The sequence below is a fragment of the Cydia strobilella genome, chromosome 26 (assembly GCF_947568885.1).
Source record: "Cydia strobilella chromosome 26, ilCydStro3.1, whole genome shotgun sequence".
Classification (NCBI taxonomy): Eukaryota; Metazoa; Arthropoda; class Insecta; order Lepidoptera; family Tortricidae; genus Cydia; species Cydia strobilella.
Window position 1 is genome coordinate 4948319 of NC_086066.1, and position 16726 is coordinate 4965044.

At 38.1% G+C, this 16726-nt stretch overlaps 1 protein-coding gene across 1 annotated transcript in view; it reads left to right on the forward strand.

Annotated features, from left to right (window-relative positions):
• LOC134753054 (nuclear pore complex protein Nup98-Nup96) overlaps positions 1–16726 on the forward strand; it is an 83357-nt gene that overhangs the window by 41655 nt on the left and 24976 nt on the right. Inside the window, exons 27-39 of the mRNA XM_063688816.1 lie at positions 893–1007; positions 2356–2553; positions 3208–3270; positions 3871–3966; positions 4865–5020; positions 7795–7884; positions 9840–9968; positions 11414–11529; positions 12205–12381; positions 12771–12849; positions 14661–14789; positions 15719–15841; positions 16467–16644. Of these exons, the coding sequence (XP_063544886.1) occupies positions 893–1007; positions 2356–2553; positions 3208–3270; positions 3871–3966; positions 4865–5020; positions 7795–7884; positions 9840–9968; positions 11414–11529; positions 12205–12381; positions 12771–12849; positions 14661–14789; positions 15719–15841; positions 16467–16644 (1649 nt within the window). The remainder of the gene's footprint in view (positions 1–892; positions 1008–2355; positions 2554–3207; positions 3271–3870; positions 3967–4864; positions 5021–7794; positions 7885–9839; positions 9969–11413; positions 11530–12204; positions 12382–12770; positions 12850–14660; positions 14790–15718; positions 15842–16466; positions 16645–16726) is intronic.

Genomic DNA, 16726 nt, shown 5'->3' on the forward strand with positions numbered 1-16726 from the left:
GGTACCACATTGTCGCTTGTCAATAAGGTTGATTTCAAATTGAAACTATATGGAAATAGCGCCTTATTGACAACCGACAATAAGTACCCTTTTGATTGAGAATGGCACATATCACTACATAGTATAAAACATAGTCGCTTCCTGCTGTCTGGATGGATGTCTGTCCCTATGTATGTTTAGATCTTTAAAACTACGCAACGGATTTTAATGCGGTTTTTTTATAGATAGAGTGATTCAAGAAGAAGGTTTATATGTATAATACATCAGCATTGCACCCGTGCGAAGCCGGGGCGGGTCGCTAGTATTACTATAAATAAAGGAAAACACATATGCAAACGCTCAAAACGTATCCTGGACACGGCACCGAATTGTAACAGGTCAAAATATAACTCGGCCTAGTACTTATTGCTATCAAAATCTACCCATACCAACTGTAAAACTACATTTGATTTTAGAGTACCTTACGATTTGGATTAGTTCTTGTGTTCCATGGGTTCTTGGATTGTTTTTTTTTTTACATCAAAATTTAATCGGTCATTTTATGAAATTAGTCCTGCTGCGCAATTCGCGTTTTACTTGTTATATTCTGTTAGTATTTTTTCATGTGCGTTTATGCCGAACGAATATTATACTAGTGGCTCTGTTAGAACTCAATAAATGTATGGCTCCGCCATTTTGAAAAATTTTCAACATCGAAATTGGCAAATAAAATCTATTTGATCATCGAACCTGCTCACAAAATTTCACGAAAATCGGTTGAGAATTGCGACCTGTAGAGGAGAACATTCGGACGTACGAAAGCATTTTTGCCCAAGCTTAAACGGAGACCTTCGCTAACGCTCGGTCAGTTACATTAATGAAACGACAACTATGATCATACATTTGTCGACAGGTGGAGCATTTCAGCAAGTATGGTTTAACTGACTCGGACGAAGAAGATGACCCAACACCGACGGTGCTCAAGCGGCAACTTGTCAATGAATCTTTGCAGATAAATGCTGCCCCAGGTACTTTGACCGTTTGTGTCACATTGCAATTTAAATCTTATGGTGTTAATAATAAAGTCGCTATTTCGGATTTGTTTCTTGCACAAAGTGACTCAACACCGACGGCAACTTGTCAATGAATCTTTGCGGATAAATGCTGCCCCAGGTATTTCGACCGTTTGTGTCACATTGCAATTTAAATCTTATGGTGTTAATAATAAAGTCGCTATTTCGGATTTGTTTCTTGCACAAAGTGACCCAACACCGACGGTGCTCAAGCGGCAACTTGTCAATGAATCTTTGCAGATAAATGCTGCCCCAGGTATTTCGACCGTTTGTGTCACATTGCAATTTAAATCTTATGGTGTTAATAATAAAGTCGCTATTACGGATTTGTTTCTTGCACAAAGTGACCCAACACCGACGGTGCTCAAGCGGCAACTTGTCAATGAATCTTTGCAGATAAATTCTGCCCCAGGTATTTCGACCGTTTGTGTCACATTGCAATTTAAATCTTATGGTGTTAATAATAAAGTCGCTATTTCGGATTTGTTTCTTGCACAGTGACCCAACACCGACGGTGCTCAAGCAGCAACTTGTTAATGAATCTTTGCAAATAAATGCTGCCCCAGGTACTTTGACCGTTTGTGTCAACATTGCAATTAAAATCTTATGGTGTTAATATTAAAGTCGCTATTTCGGATGTATTTCTTGCACAGTGACCCACCACCGACGGTGCTCAAGCAGCAACTTGTTAATGAATCTTTGCAGATAAATGCTGCCCCAGGTACTTTGACCGTTTGTGTCAACATTGCAGTTAAAATCTTATGGTGTTAATATTAAAGTCGCTATTTCGGATTTGTTTCTCGCACAGTGACCCAACACGGTGCTCAAGCGGTAACTTGCCACTTGTTACTACAAGATCTATTTTATACAGTACCGGCCAATAATATATCACCTTTGAGTGTTTCTGTATGAGCTTGTATAGAGTAAACAATATAGGTTAGTTTGTTGATTACTCATTTACTAGTCATTTTATACAAATATATGATGAATATTGCAATGAAATACTGTGAATTACAATAGGATACCCAGCATATTACTAAAAAATCTCTAGTAAAAAAACGAAGTTAACAATACATAAAAAAAAACCATTACATGAGACCAATTTTTCTCATCGCCCGTACAAAGTAATACTAATAGACTACCTAAAACAGTGAGGTTGAAGTCACTTACAAATATAAAAAAAGTTATACCGTAAAAACATTATTGGCCGGTACTGTATAACAGAATAGCAACGAACAGTAAATAAAATTTCACCTTACGCTCGTGTGACGGTAGCAGCATAAACAGATTTTCTTTTTCACAGCTCAAATACCACCAGTATCATCAGCGCCCGGCCTCGGCCCCGGCCTAGGAGGCCTCAGCAGCCTCGCCGGCCCCGGCCTGGGCGGCCTCGGCCTCAGCGGGCCCGGCCTCGGTGGTCTCGGAGCGCCGGGATTGGGAGATGATAGCTTGTATGCTATGCAGCATACGTCTCTTGATCTGCTGGGTCAGGCTGGGAAAGGTAATGTTTTTTAGATAAGATAAGATAAGATATTTCTTTATTGTACAACCGTGTTACAGAGGTGTTATGTGGTGTGATACATGTGAGTTTCAACGGTAACCCAATTCGGGTATACAATAGACACTTAAAACTAAATTAAAACTAAGAAACACTTAACTATTATACACGTACATAGCATAGCTATCAGTACAGGGGACACAGTATCATGAAGAATATAATTTATTAGTTTAGCACATTCTTTCTCTTATTAAATGGAAATATAATTGTAATATACAAAAACCGGCCAAGTGCGAGTCGGACTCGCGCACGAAGGGTTCCGTACCATCACGGAAAAAAACAGCAAAAAAATCACGTTTGTTGTATGGGAGCCCCATTTAAATATTTATATTATTCTGTTTTTAGTATTTGTTGTTATAGCGGCAACAGAAATACATCATCTGTGAAAATTTCAACTGTCTATCTATCACGGTTCATGAGATACAGCCTGGTGACAGACGGACAGACAGACAGCGGAGTCTTAGTAATAGGGTCCCGTTTTTACCCTTTGGGTACGGAACCCTAAAAATGATTCGACTTGTCTTTGACAATAATAAACACTTCTATCTTTTTAAAATCTAGAAAATTACTCTTTTTATCTTGTTTTTTTTTTTGCAGCCTTTGAGATGGACACGACAGAGGACAACGGCGAGCCTCAGAGCCTCTACGACTCCACCAGAGGTAATACTTCAAAATTACCTACATGTTCAGAAATTTATGCCTACAGCATCAGAAATAGCTAAGCGGCCGAGGTGTTCCAAATTATCTGCATCTGTATCTTCTTCTTCGACCAGAACTGTGCGAGTATGCGTTGCGAGGGATGTGTTTGTTTCATAGACATAGTATATTCAAATGACAATGAAAAGACATGAAACCGAGCGACCAGGGGTAAGAGAAAGACATATTCATGTATTGACAGTTTCATGTATGGCAGCATAATCCTTTTTGTCTTTCACTCTTATAAATTTCGGTATTTGGCCATCGCGTCCTTGCTATGATGCCATAACCCGACCATGAAAAAATGCGCGGTCGGTGATAAAGACAAAGCATGGCACTATTTTCTCTTTCCTCTTATAGGAATCGCAATAAGACTATCTTTCTCTATCAAAGAGTGTCAGGCCCTTGGTTTGTTTAGAACCAATAGAATCAATTCATTTGTTTTCGTCGCTCATCGTGCAGTGATTCTATTGGTGAAAGCTTGTGCCAAAAATGTGATTTTAGAATCTTATGTAATAATTATCATAAATATTTTTTTTAAAGAATAACTTATTTTGTCGCTAGGATTTGGAGTGAAGAGTCCCACTGCAGAACTGGCCCGGTTTGAGAACAGACAGAGCCATCATATGCAATTGATGAAGGCATCCATTTATGCTGATGGTAAGTTAGCTTCTTATATTAAAAGATTTGTCTTGAGTTTGCAGACATTAAAAATTAAAGTTACTCTAATGGTTACACCATCGACTTCGCGTTTAACCTCTTTTTAATCCTCTTTGGGGTTGAATAAAAAAGGCTACTTAGTGGAATTCCGAAACATTTATTGAGCTTGATTTTTAAATCCTTGCTTATTAAAAATAACTATTTGGGGACATTCTTACACAGATTAACCTAGTCCCCATATGCCAAAGCTTCTACTATAGGTACAAGGCGATGATACGTACTTAAATATATAGAAAACACCCTTAACTTACGAACAGTTATACGTGATACTGATAAATGTCCTTACCGGGATCCGAACTCAAGGCTTCTAGCTTTGAGACAATGAGGGCTACCGTTTTTTTGCTCACCAGTTGGCGCCACTGTAGATGTAGGTCCAGAAAAACAGATCCCAAAATACTTCTATGCTTATTTTTATTTTTTATAACATCAATACGTTCTAATATACACAAAGGTATTTTAACGTCTAAATGTGTAATTTTTTCAACCTGTTTCATTTTGCATATATTTTAGTTGGCACTTTTTTTAAATCACTCACATTTATTGAGCTATATCTATTGTTTACCATGATCAAACAAAGATGGAAAAAGGTTTACCACAATTATCAATAAGGAGTGAAAATTCCCGATAAAAAAGCTTGAAACCTCCCAAACTTCTATGCATTTGACATTTTGAAAGACTTCCATCTACACTAGCGCCCCTAGCGGCGAAATTAAACGCGGAAGCCCTCATTGTTCACTTCATTCTACATGTTTAACTCTTAAATAAAAATTTGCAAATGAGTTCTGGCTTGTCTTTAAATTTGTATAACACCGCCACTGTCATATTACTCCTATTTCAGATATGGAGATGGACGACGGCACGTCAACGTCCACGGGCGACCAGCAAGTCCCAGCACCGAGGAGCGTGTTCCGTCTGGCCCCGAGGGACAACCTGCCCCCCGACGTAGAGGAGACCGGGGCATTAGTACACCTACCTGACATATCGTCTGGCGCGGGTAAGTCTAACAAATAGTTACTTTAAACATTTCATAATAAATATGTTAAAGTAACAACAAACATAACAAATATTTTTAATTTATAAAATTCAAATTTTTACATCAACAATAAATTACGAAATATACAAAAATGTCACTATCTTCAAGCGTATATTTGAAAAAGCAAGATAAAGCCCTCAATGTTTCCGTTCACCCATAGAGTAACTTATACTAGAGCGGTACTGTCATAGTAAATTTTGTAACCTCAGTAAATTCACTGCCATCTGTCGACACACTTTAAAACTAAAAATGAAGAATTATAAAAATACGATAAAATGTATTTAAATATGGATAAATGATTTTTTTATTTGCATCAATTATTTTTATGATTTTGACACATGTTCTTTCACTGATATGCGTTAAAATTATAAATAACAAGCGAAACAGTCAACGCCCTCTATACGACAGTAGGCCAAAGCTAGTAGCGCCCTCTGAACGAGAATCAAATTTTCTTGATTTTCGAGGCACGTTTTTTCCTTAGACTGTATCCATCTATTACGGATCTTTGGTTCACCGAACAGCGATTGATAAATATCAAGTAATAATGACTATAAGTTCCAAATAGCGTGTATTACTGCAATGTTCTGCCACCAGAGTGCAGCACTAGCCTCTTTAGTAAACCATAGAGTAACTTATACATACTGTACCTTTAACAGGTTTTTGACAAATTTTCAGAGATAATAAAATATGTAAGTAAGTAAGTAAGTAAGTAATCATTTATTGTCAGATTGTGCATGTCAGTATACAGATGTTACAATAGTATCTTATAATAGTAAGTGTCACAATCAACCGGTTTAGGGTATACAAATAGACTTATTCCTAAAATACAATAGTAATATATATATATATAATAGCTAGATAAATTACATTCCAAAGACAGAGTCAATTCAATATTAGTATAGTTTACATTACAATTCAAGTCAATATACATTATAATTTACATGTCAAGCGATCGATTTTGTTCTGTTCTGAGAAAAAAATCATCGAGATTGTATAAACATTCAGTTAATAGAAAGGTTTTTAACTTAGAGAAAAATTTGTTGCTTGGTAACTCTGTCCATGACATAGGAAGTGCATTGTAAATGCGGACAGCCATGTGGTAGCAATTTTTCTTATACACTTCTAATCTACTTTTTGGGACAATCAAAGCTTTATGTGTGACTGTGCGCTTTCCAATGTTACATTTCTGATCAAATAATTCCAAATTGCATTTAACGAATTTACACATTTCTAAGATGTATAAGCTCGGAACTGTCAAGATTCCATACTTTTTAAACAACGGCCTGCATGACTCTGACCACCTGACTCCCGCTATAGCCCTCACGCATTTTTTTTGTGCTATGAAAGCTTGTTTTACATTTGTGCCATTTCCCCATAATACTATTCCATAGCGCAGTGCAGAAGCAACATAGCTATGATAAACAAGTAGCGCGGTTTTGTCAGAAGTGATACGCTTCAGTTTTTTTATGGCATAAATAAATTTATTGATTTTAGTGGAAACTACGTCTATTTGTTGTTTCCAATTTAAATATTCGTCTATATCAATGCCTAGGAACTTTGTATGTGATACTTCTTCAATTTGCTCATTATCAATTTTTATAGTTATGGCATTGATGCATCAAGGCGGTTTGTTTACAAAAGACCTACCGGGAAACGCGAATCCGAAATTTCCCTATCTGCCTTTTTATCGCTCGAATATGCAAGAGTCGGAGATGTTAGATAACGAAATTTCGAGTTTCTTGTTTCGCGATAGCCCCTCAGATTGTGGTAGTGGCGCCCCCTACTCAGAGTTTCGCGTAATATTCCCTATTGGTACGAGTCGGAGTTAGAACCAGCAAAGATAGATATAACTCCGTAATAGATGGATACAGTCTAAGGAAAAAACGTGCCTCGAAAATCACGAAAATTTGATTCTCGATCAGATGGCGCCACTAGTTTTGGCCTACTCTCGTATAGAGGGCGTTGACTGTTTCGTTTGTTATTTATAATTTTAACGCATACCAGTGAAAGAACATGGGTCAAAATCATATAAAAATAATTAATGGAAATAAAAAAAATCATTTATCCATATTTAAATACATTTTATCGTATTTTTATAAATATTTATTTTTAGTTTTAAAGTGTGTCGACAGATGGCAGTGAATTTACTGGGGTTACAAAATTTACTATGATAGTACCGCTCTAGTATAAGTTACTGGTTACTGGAACCAGCTACCTTCGGTTTGAAAGTGCACGCCATACCGTTAGTTCACTAACGCCTTAATAGTGATGTCAAATTTTTATATACGTATAGGTACATAACGTTTGATACTGCCAAGGAGGATATAATAAGATAGAGCGGTACTGTCATAGTAAATTTTGTAACCACTGTAAATTCACTGCCATCTATCGACATACTTTAAAACTAAAATTGAAGATTTATAAAAATACGTTAAAATGTATTTATATATGGATAAATGATTTTTTTATTTGCATTAATTATTTTTATATGATTTTGACCCATGTTCTTTCACTGGTATGCGTTAAAATTATAGATAACATACGAAACAGTCAACGCCCTCTATACGAGAGTAGGCCAAAACTAGTGGCGCCATCTGATCGAGAATCAAATTTTCGTGATTTTCGAGGCACGTTTTTTCCTTAGACTGTATCCATCTATTACGGAGTTATATCTATCTTTGATACTGCTTATATATTCACAAAAATGTTACACTAATACTATACGAACTTTACAGATCTACCTATGCGGCCTCTCATCGTCAATCCAGAGAAAATCGTACTCAAGTACCACAGGAAAGTGATGCCGTTCAAACTGACTATTGCTGGTAACTATGACACCTTCACCCCTTCACCCTTTGACCGCCAACCAGGGCTCGGAACCGGTATTTTTTTAAAACCCCGAAATAGCCCAATATTTTGATTTTTTTATGCTCATTACCTTGGACTGAATCATGTATTTAGAAAACAATTATGCATTATTAAAACGTCCCATTAAAAATGAAATTATAAACAAAAGAACGAAAAAGAACGTACCGGTATTTTTGTACGGAGCAAATACCGGTTTCCGACCCCTGCGCGCCAACGACGTCAAGTGACGCGCGCGGCTTCAGCCCAATACCAACCTTCGTGCATTCAGATAAGGTTTACGATGACGCGCCGCACACGATGGGCGCAAATGTTAAACGTGACATATATTTCATACTAATTAATTAACTAAATGGTATTTCCAAAAATCCTTTTTATGAACAATGTATATTTGAAGTTGCAAAGTCCTATCTTTAATTGTTTGTCTGTATCTATACAGGGTGGCTAAAAAATAAGTGCATTCCCGTTGAGGTTTTGGGATTATACTGAGCAACTTTTACTATGGGACCAATCAGGGAATCGCAAAAAAAAATTACCCTCCTATAGAAAATGGACCAGCCAAAATTTATGAAACAGCCAAATTTTTTTTCGCGATTTCGGGGTTGGTTTCATAGTAAAAGTTGCTCAGTATAATCCCAGAACCTCCCTAGCAACGGAATTGCACTTATTTTTTAGCCACCGTGTATAATGCGTGATTACAGAATCCAAATATGCTCTTTGTACGGGTTGTACATCTGAGCTGATATGATTCTTGATCTTGATGGTTGATTGATATGTTGATGGAAATACTGATTTATGTAAATATTTTTATTTATAACCAAGGTATATGATGAGTACTAGCTAGGAGCACGTATGTACGTAAACTAAATTATAAATCGAATTAAAGCGTAATCGCATAAACAACAATAATTATTATAAAGTCATTCATTATATTAAATGCTGACGCGAAAAATGCGCCATGCTTGCGTTGTACACTCTTAGTATATAAAATTATGTAATGACTTATTTTATCAATATCAGAGAGCTTTTCACACATTTTAGCTCTTATACACCCCAGGCCAAAAGTATGGAAACAACGTTGTTTTCTTTAATATCTCATGTTTCTATCTTTGTTGTATATATTTGTAAACTAAGACTTACTTAGGCAAACCTCTATCCTAAAATATTGTCGAAAAGCTAAAAAAATTAAAGTAGGAAAAAGTTACATAATTATACCTACCCTTTAATTACATGACAAAATGTTGAATTAGCAACTATCACAGCCAGAGTAATTTAGTTTTAAAATGTTCTATTATTATTTTTACCAAATTGTCAATCTCTTCTTCTTCCTGCCCTTATCCCACGTTATGTGGGGTCGGCACAACATGTTTTTCTCTTCCATTCTCCTCTATCTTTCGTCACCTCAGCACTCACTCCTTTCTTTCTCATATCCTCTTTTACACAATCCATCCATCGCTTTTTGGGTCTACCATACGCTCTCCGTCCATCAACATTCATCCCTAACATTCTTTTGCCTATATGGCATTCATCCCTCCTCATCACATGCCCATACCACGCTAACCTACTACTTCTTATCTTCTCCGTTACTGGTGCTACTTTCAAACTTCCCCTAATATACTCATTCTTAATCCGATCCTTTCTCGTCACTCCACACATCCATCTCAACATTCTCATTTCCGCTGCGTGCACTCTTCTTTCATCCGTCACTTTCATCGCCCAGCATTCTGATCTATACATTACAACCATCGCTTAAAAAATCACACTTTTCTATTGAAATACAAGCTTGTTTCCATACTTTTGGCCTGGAGTGTATGTAGGTAGACTTATATTGACCGGGATATAGACCGTGATTACCTCTCTCTCGTGATATAAGTCTAGTGACACTAACCGTGAATCATTCAAAACTTATATGTAGGTAAACTGGACGCGGCATGCATAGCGGATCTGTCAGTGAGTCGCGCTCGCCACAGTCGCGTCGGGTTCGGTCCCGGCGGCGCTATGGTCTTCACCTCTACGTATGACGCTCTCGCCGACCTGCCTAGAGGTAAACAAACATATGTTGTTTGTTTTACGTTGTATGTTTGTATTTCATCTTGTTTGTAATGTTATCGAGTTTATTTTATGTAATTTTTACGAAAACTAATACATATTCTCTGAAGCTGGCACGGACGCAGAGTAGTAGCAACCCAAGACGACACTTCCTGTCTGACCGTGTAGTGAAAGTGTGGAACAGTTTGCCCGAATCCGTAATCAGTGCGCCTTCAGTGAACTCCTTTAAAAACAGAATCGACAAACATTTTACGAATGGACAGAACACAAGTGCAGGACATTGATATGCACGTATCAGCTATTTTAAGCTGCCTGCGCATTCGTATATAATATAATAATAATATTATATGAATTAAATAGGAAATTTATCTAACAACACTTGTGCGGCATGGCCTTATAAGTCGTCATGACATTTTAGCGCAGGCGCAGGTTTGATGGCGCTGACGTCACCGCAAAGTGGATGCGTTCGGTGATAGATAAGGGCCACAAATGGTCTCGCCGGTAGACCAGCGCTGACTTTAGGGTTAGCATTATGCTGAGGCGGGACCATTTCGTGGTAAACTAAGTATATACTTTTTGTTTCAAATATACTTTTTCTTTGTAATACGTTTGTATGGTAAACTACACCATGAACAAATGAATTCTATTCTATTCTATTCTATATGCACATGTTGCTACTATCCTCATAAAGCCCACCATACACAGTTTCCCTATTTATAATTTGAACCTTCTTGTATAATAACTTAGGGTGACTTTCGTTTATTAAATCACATTTACAAACGGGTCTATCGCGAATTTATTTTGTTACCTTTATTTACCGACGTTTCGACACAGGTTTCACTGGTCGTGGTCGCGGCTAAGCGGCTAACTATAACTAAGTTAGCCGCGACCACGACCAGTGAAACCTGTGTCGAAACGTCGGTAAATAAAAGTAACAAAATAAATTCGCGATAGACCCGTTTGTAAATGTGATTTAATATGTGTTCAAACCGCGAAAGTTTAAAATGACTTTCGTTTGTTTTACAAAACAATTAAACAAAAGAAATACTACTTTATATAGTTTTTGAAAGGTTCAAATTAGATTGAAACAAAGTGTACATTCTAATGCACATTGGGACTTACAAGGTTATAAGCGTTTTCAGAAATCGTTGCGTGTTACCTACTTCAAATTTCTCAAAATCCGAACAGCGGTTGAACCTACGCCGATTTCTGAAAACGCCCGATAGCTTAGACCTTATGTGTCGTTTTCAATCAAAAGGTACCACATTGTCGCTTGCCGTAAAGACGCTGACAGGTTATTCGTATAAAGATACAATCCAATTTCGTCCTTATGGTAAGCGACAATGTGGTACCTTTTGATGTAAAACGTCACATATACTTAGGTGTTTAGAGCCACGGCTATGAAATGTCGACGCGTGTTAATATTTTTAATATTTTCAGCGGCACAACTATCAGAAATCGGCAAGTACGTCGCGGGACGTGCTGAAGACGACTGGAGCGAGACTGTGGTCGCCAGGCTCGCTATAGGACAAACTGACACCACCAACAACTTTATGGTAAGGTCATCAGTTACTATTTCCAAGGAGGATATAATAAGATATTTTTCTCAAAAATAGACGGCAAAGTCGACGTTGCCGGTTAAAAAGTAGGTCGCGAAGTGCGTAGTTTATGGTCAGTCAAAAAATTAAAAAGTTAAAAACATTGCAGTCTCGATTTCGGGACTGCAATGTTGCATACAAATTCCATTACTTGTCGAGTTCCACACTTTTTAAAAGTTGAAGTGGCCATATCAAATGAAGGCATAGGTCCATTAAACAGCCAAACAGATGATCAGTACTTATTATTATAATGTTGGTACCGCGACTATTTAGGTGTCTCAAATAGGTTGGCGTATTTTCAGCAGAAAAATACACTTCCATTTTTAATAAAAAAATAAAACGGCGGCAAAGAAAATCTTTTAACTTTTTTCTGTGAAAATATATACATAAGAACGTTGCTTCTGTAAAATATTTCTACTGTATTTGTATTTATTGCGCCATTTTTGAGAAAAGCACTATATATGACTCGGCTGGAAGGCTACTTGCTGGCTTCGGATTCAATTAAACGGACTCCCAAGGTCGTCCGTTTAAAACGAATCCTCAGCCAGCAAGTAGCTACTTCCGAGCCTCGACAATAATGTACTATAGTATCCGGGATATAAAAATAAAGCTTAACGTTGTTATTTCTTGCAGGCCACGCTCACCAAGCAGATGGAAATCCTCCTGGAATGGTCGACGTGTTTCCCCGCCGAGGAGTCCGCCGGGGAGCACTGTCCGCGCCTCACGCTGAAGGAGGCGCCGCGGGACCGGAGGGAAGCCCTGCGGGCGCTCCGCGAGCAGGCGGGGCAGGACCGGGACAGGACAACTAAGGTTACTTGTACAGCGCGTTTGGTAACCAAAACTAAAAAACCGGACAAGTGCGAGTCGGACTTGCCCACCGAGGGTTCCGTACTTTTTAGTATTTGTTGTTATAGCGGCAACAGAAATAAATAAACTGTAAAAATTTCAACTGTCTAGCTATCACGGTTGATGAGATACAGCCTGGTGACAGACGGACAGACAGACAGCGAAGTCTTAGTAATAGGGTCCCGTTTTTACCCTTTGAGTGTGAGGATTGTGTGTCTTTTCACAAGGCTTATTTTTGTATGGTTTTCATAGGGAAATAAACCCTCTTGAAAAGACGCTCCTCAGCTATGCTAGCAACATGCAAATTATGTCTTAAACGTTAGGTACTATAATAACATTTTTTTTTTGTTTAGTTTGGTGTGTCGGGAGCGTACTGCTATGAAGTGTGGACGCTTTGCGAGGCGCTGTGGGGCGCGGACTTAGATAACGGCGGTAAGTAACAATCTGCTCATTTAATTGACTCTTTGTATACCTTATTGCGACGTGATAAGGACTATAGTGCAACATACAATAGTGTATATATAACTGTCACTGTCAAAGTGACACTTGCAGCACAGATTATATAATAGTTCTTACGAACAGATACTTATCTCTCAAAGAAAACGCAAATACCTACCGTTTTGATACCTACACAAAAATACAATGGAGTGACCTTCAACGCGCCGCTCCCCGCACCGCACGCGCCGACACAACGCTAGGGTTGCCGACGCTTCTTTCAAACACTTAGGTATCTTAGGTAGATATCTAACTATAAATGTGTCGTAAAAAACATTACCTACATCTTTAAAACAATTTAATAGTACCTACGTAGCTTGTAACTATCGTAAAAATAATAACAGTAGGTGTAAGTACCTATATTAAGAATGTCTACATACATACTTACTTTTCCTCATCTGTTGAAAGAGGAAAAAACTATATTTTTTTATTTGTTTTGTTGTTTCTGCATCCATCCACACTACAAGCTGTGTTATTTGTGCGTTACGAAGATATTACTTTGGCATAGCGCGCAGTAACGTGCGTGAGCGCGTGTGGCAACCAACTAGCTAGCTTTAGTACCGCCGGCGGGAAGCGAGTCGTAGGTATAAATCCGAGCTCGCGCGGAGAGTTCCATAGGCCAGCTTGCAGGCAAGTCAGGGGTTCTCAAAGTAAGGACTCGCAGAAAAACTTAAAAATAAATGTAGGTAGTAACAATTGACGGAGTTTTGCGGTAGCATACCTACATACTTACAAAAAAACATTCAAATTGATTACCTCCACTTTTTTGAAGGCGGTTTAAATTGAAGCCATTAGAAGCGGTTACGGAAGCACTCAATCTCGAAACTTGGTTGCCCGCTTGAATCGCCATAGTGATACCAGTGCAATAAATAAACTACCCGACAAAAGCAGCTTTTTCTTTTCCATTAATATACCAAAATGTTTTATGTTAAAATTTAGAATCCTTTTAACAGAGTCAATATTTCTGGAGTAGAATATAAAATGATTTCTAATAAATATGGAAAATATGCACAGTTTAAGTACCATGTATGCTGCAAAAGTTTTTTGTCACCGGCCAATTTACATTAATTCCGTGAGAATAAAGTTCAGAGTTCAGACTATAGTCATCGAGATTTTCGGCCCAGTATCACAGTGAGCGTAAAGCTTATAAAATTAAAAAAGTTGGTTGAAAAAGTAAATTCACTGCAATCTATCGACACACGAATAAAACTAAAAGTAAAATATCAAAAAATGTATTTATGTATGGATAAATGATTTTTCTTTATTTGTAATAATTCATCATTCGCTTGCCCTTGTCCCATTCACTTGGGGTCGGCGCAGCATGTCTTTTTCTTCCATACATCTCTGTCACCCGTCATCTCATCATTCACTTGCGTTAGTTTCATATCATCTTTCACACAGTCCATCCACCTTTTCCTCGGTTTTCCTCTCCTCGTACTTCCCTCCACATTCATTCTTAATACCTTTCTCGTCACATGACTTTCATCCCTCCGCATCACATGCCCATGCTACCATGCGATTTGCCCTTACTTGCATAAATTATTTTTATTTTATTTTGATCCATGTTCTTTCACTGATATGCGTTAAAATTGTTAAATAACAAACGAAACCGTCAACGCCATCCGAGAGTAGGCCAAAGGTAGTGGCGCCATCTGATCGAGAATCAAATTTTATTTATTTTCGAGACACGTTTTTTCCTTAGACTGTATCCATCTATTACGGAGTTATATCTATCTGGTTGTTTGCAGGAATTCCCGGTACAGATGACTTGTCGATAGTAAACCGTCATCGGGAGCTATTACGTTGGCTGACGGAGACAGTAGCTGGCATAACCGACCGTGAGCTAGAGCGGCCTTGCAAACCAGAGGCAGAAGATGGTAAGTTACAAAGAGTTAAATCCAAATTAGCTCTTTGGAATACGAGAGCGAAATGAAGGATAAACATTACCTATGTTTATAGATTTTTAGATAATAGCCGTTTCATCTCGCGTTTCATCAGTTTTATCCCCCTAACCTAATATTTTAACTTTGCAATACTTTTTCTACTATAAAACCTAATAAGTATCTCAGTAGATAAAAAGATAGCACTACTTGCAAAAGACATGAACGCGCTTCTTATTTGATAAAAGATAAAGATAAAAGACATTTATTCGTGACGATCACAACACAAGTACGAACATGTACAGACAACAACAGCAAGAAAAGAAGAGATCATCAAGTGTGCATCACGAAATGGACCCAACTCAGCATAATGCTAGCTATAAAGCCAGCGCTGGTCTTCCGTAGGGCCCATTCGGTGATGCCACGACAGATAACACACAGATACATATTAAAACATTACAAAGCTACACACAAAGAATACCTAATTATATACAAACATATTAACCAAACCAAAAAGATATACATAAAGAGCACAAACAAAAATAAAAAAACAAGTATACAAGAAAAAAAAAAGAAAAACATTCAAGAAACAAACAAACAAATAAACAAAATTTAGCGCGTTGATGTCTTTTTCTCTTGATCGCGGCGACACGTGATTGGTCAAATCCATTACAATTGACTAAAGCGTTTTGAAAGAAGTCATTATAGTTGAGTCGGGAGCCTATATTGAAAAGTATGCGATTACAGTTTGGTATACTGTGCATGCTCGCACATATTTGAATTTGTTTAAAATGTTCGCCCCGCTCGAGTGTCTACTACTCTACTCAGCTTGCGCCACAGAAAGAAAGCGTCACTTATTTTCAGTCAGACGCATTCATAGTTGACTCTGCTTTGTTCGGTCGATAAAGTAAACATTTACGTTTCAGAGTCGGACGGGCACAGTGCGCGTGTATGGACCCTGCTATTAGGCGGGCGGTTGCTCGAAGCCTGCAAGGTATCGAGAGACCACGGAGACATGCACATGGCATCACTCATCGCGCAAGCGGCAGGTAAGTTTTACCACAGATTTTCGAAGATATTTAATTGAGAATATATTTAAACCTTGTTTCGATATATGTTCAGTGAGTGACTATGATGCTTTTAATCATACTCATGTTAGTTCCCATCACATTGGAACAACGCCTGAAATGAGGAAGTAGGACCCATTTGTTACGGTACAAACGCCTGACAAAATACTCCAAATTTCCGAACATATCAGTGGACAACATTTTAATTTCAAAAATAAAATTGTATGTAGAGGATACCTGTATTGTATGAAGAGATGTAAGGACAGAATTAAAAACCGGCCAAGTGCGAGTCGGACTCGCGCACGAAGTTCCCATTACGGAAAAAAACAGCAAAAAAATCACGTTAGTTGTATGGGAGCCCCATTTAAATATTTATATTATTCTGTTTTTAGTATTTGTTGTTATAGCGGCAACAGAAAACATCATCTGTGAAAATTTCAACTGTCTAGCTATCACGGTTCATGAGATACAGCCTGGTGACAGACAGACAGACGGACGGACAGACGGACAGCGGAGTCTTAGTAATAGGGTCCCGTTTTTACCCTTTGGGTACGGAACCCTAAAAAGCGTCAATGAAAACGCAAAGTAACCCTTAAACTGTTTACAGGAGACGGGGTATTCCGAAGCCTCATAGCTCGGCAGCTGTCCCAATGGCGAGAGTGCGGAGCCGAAAGCACAGTGTCAGCCCACCGACTGGCCTCTTTACAACTCCTCGCTGGCTTGGAGAGCCCCCGGACTAAGCTCATGGAAAGCGACTGGCTGCAAACATTACATGCCACCGCCAGGTATCTTGTTCAAACCATTTATTATTTATTTATTATTTATTGGAAACAATGTAAGTTTACAGTTTAAAACCAATTCACTTAC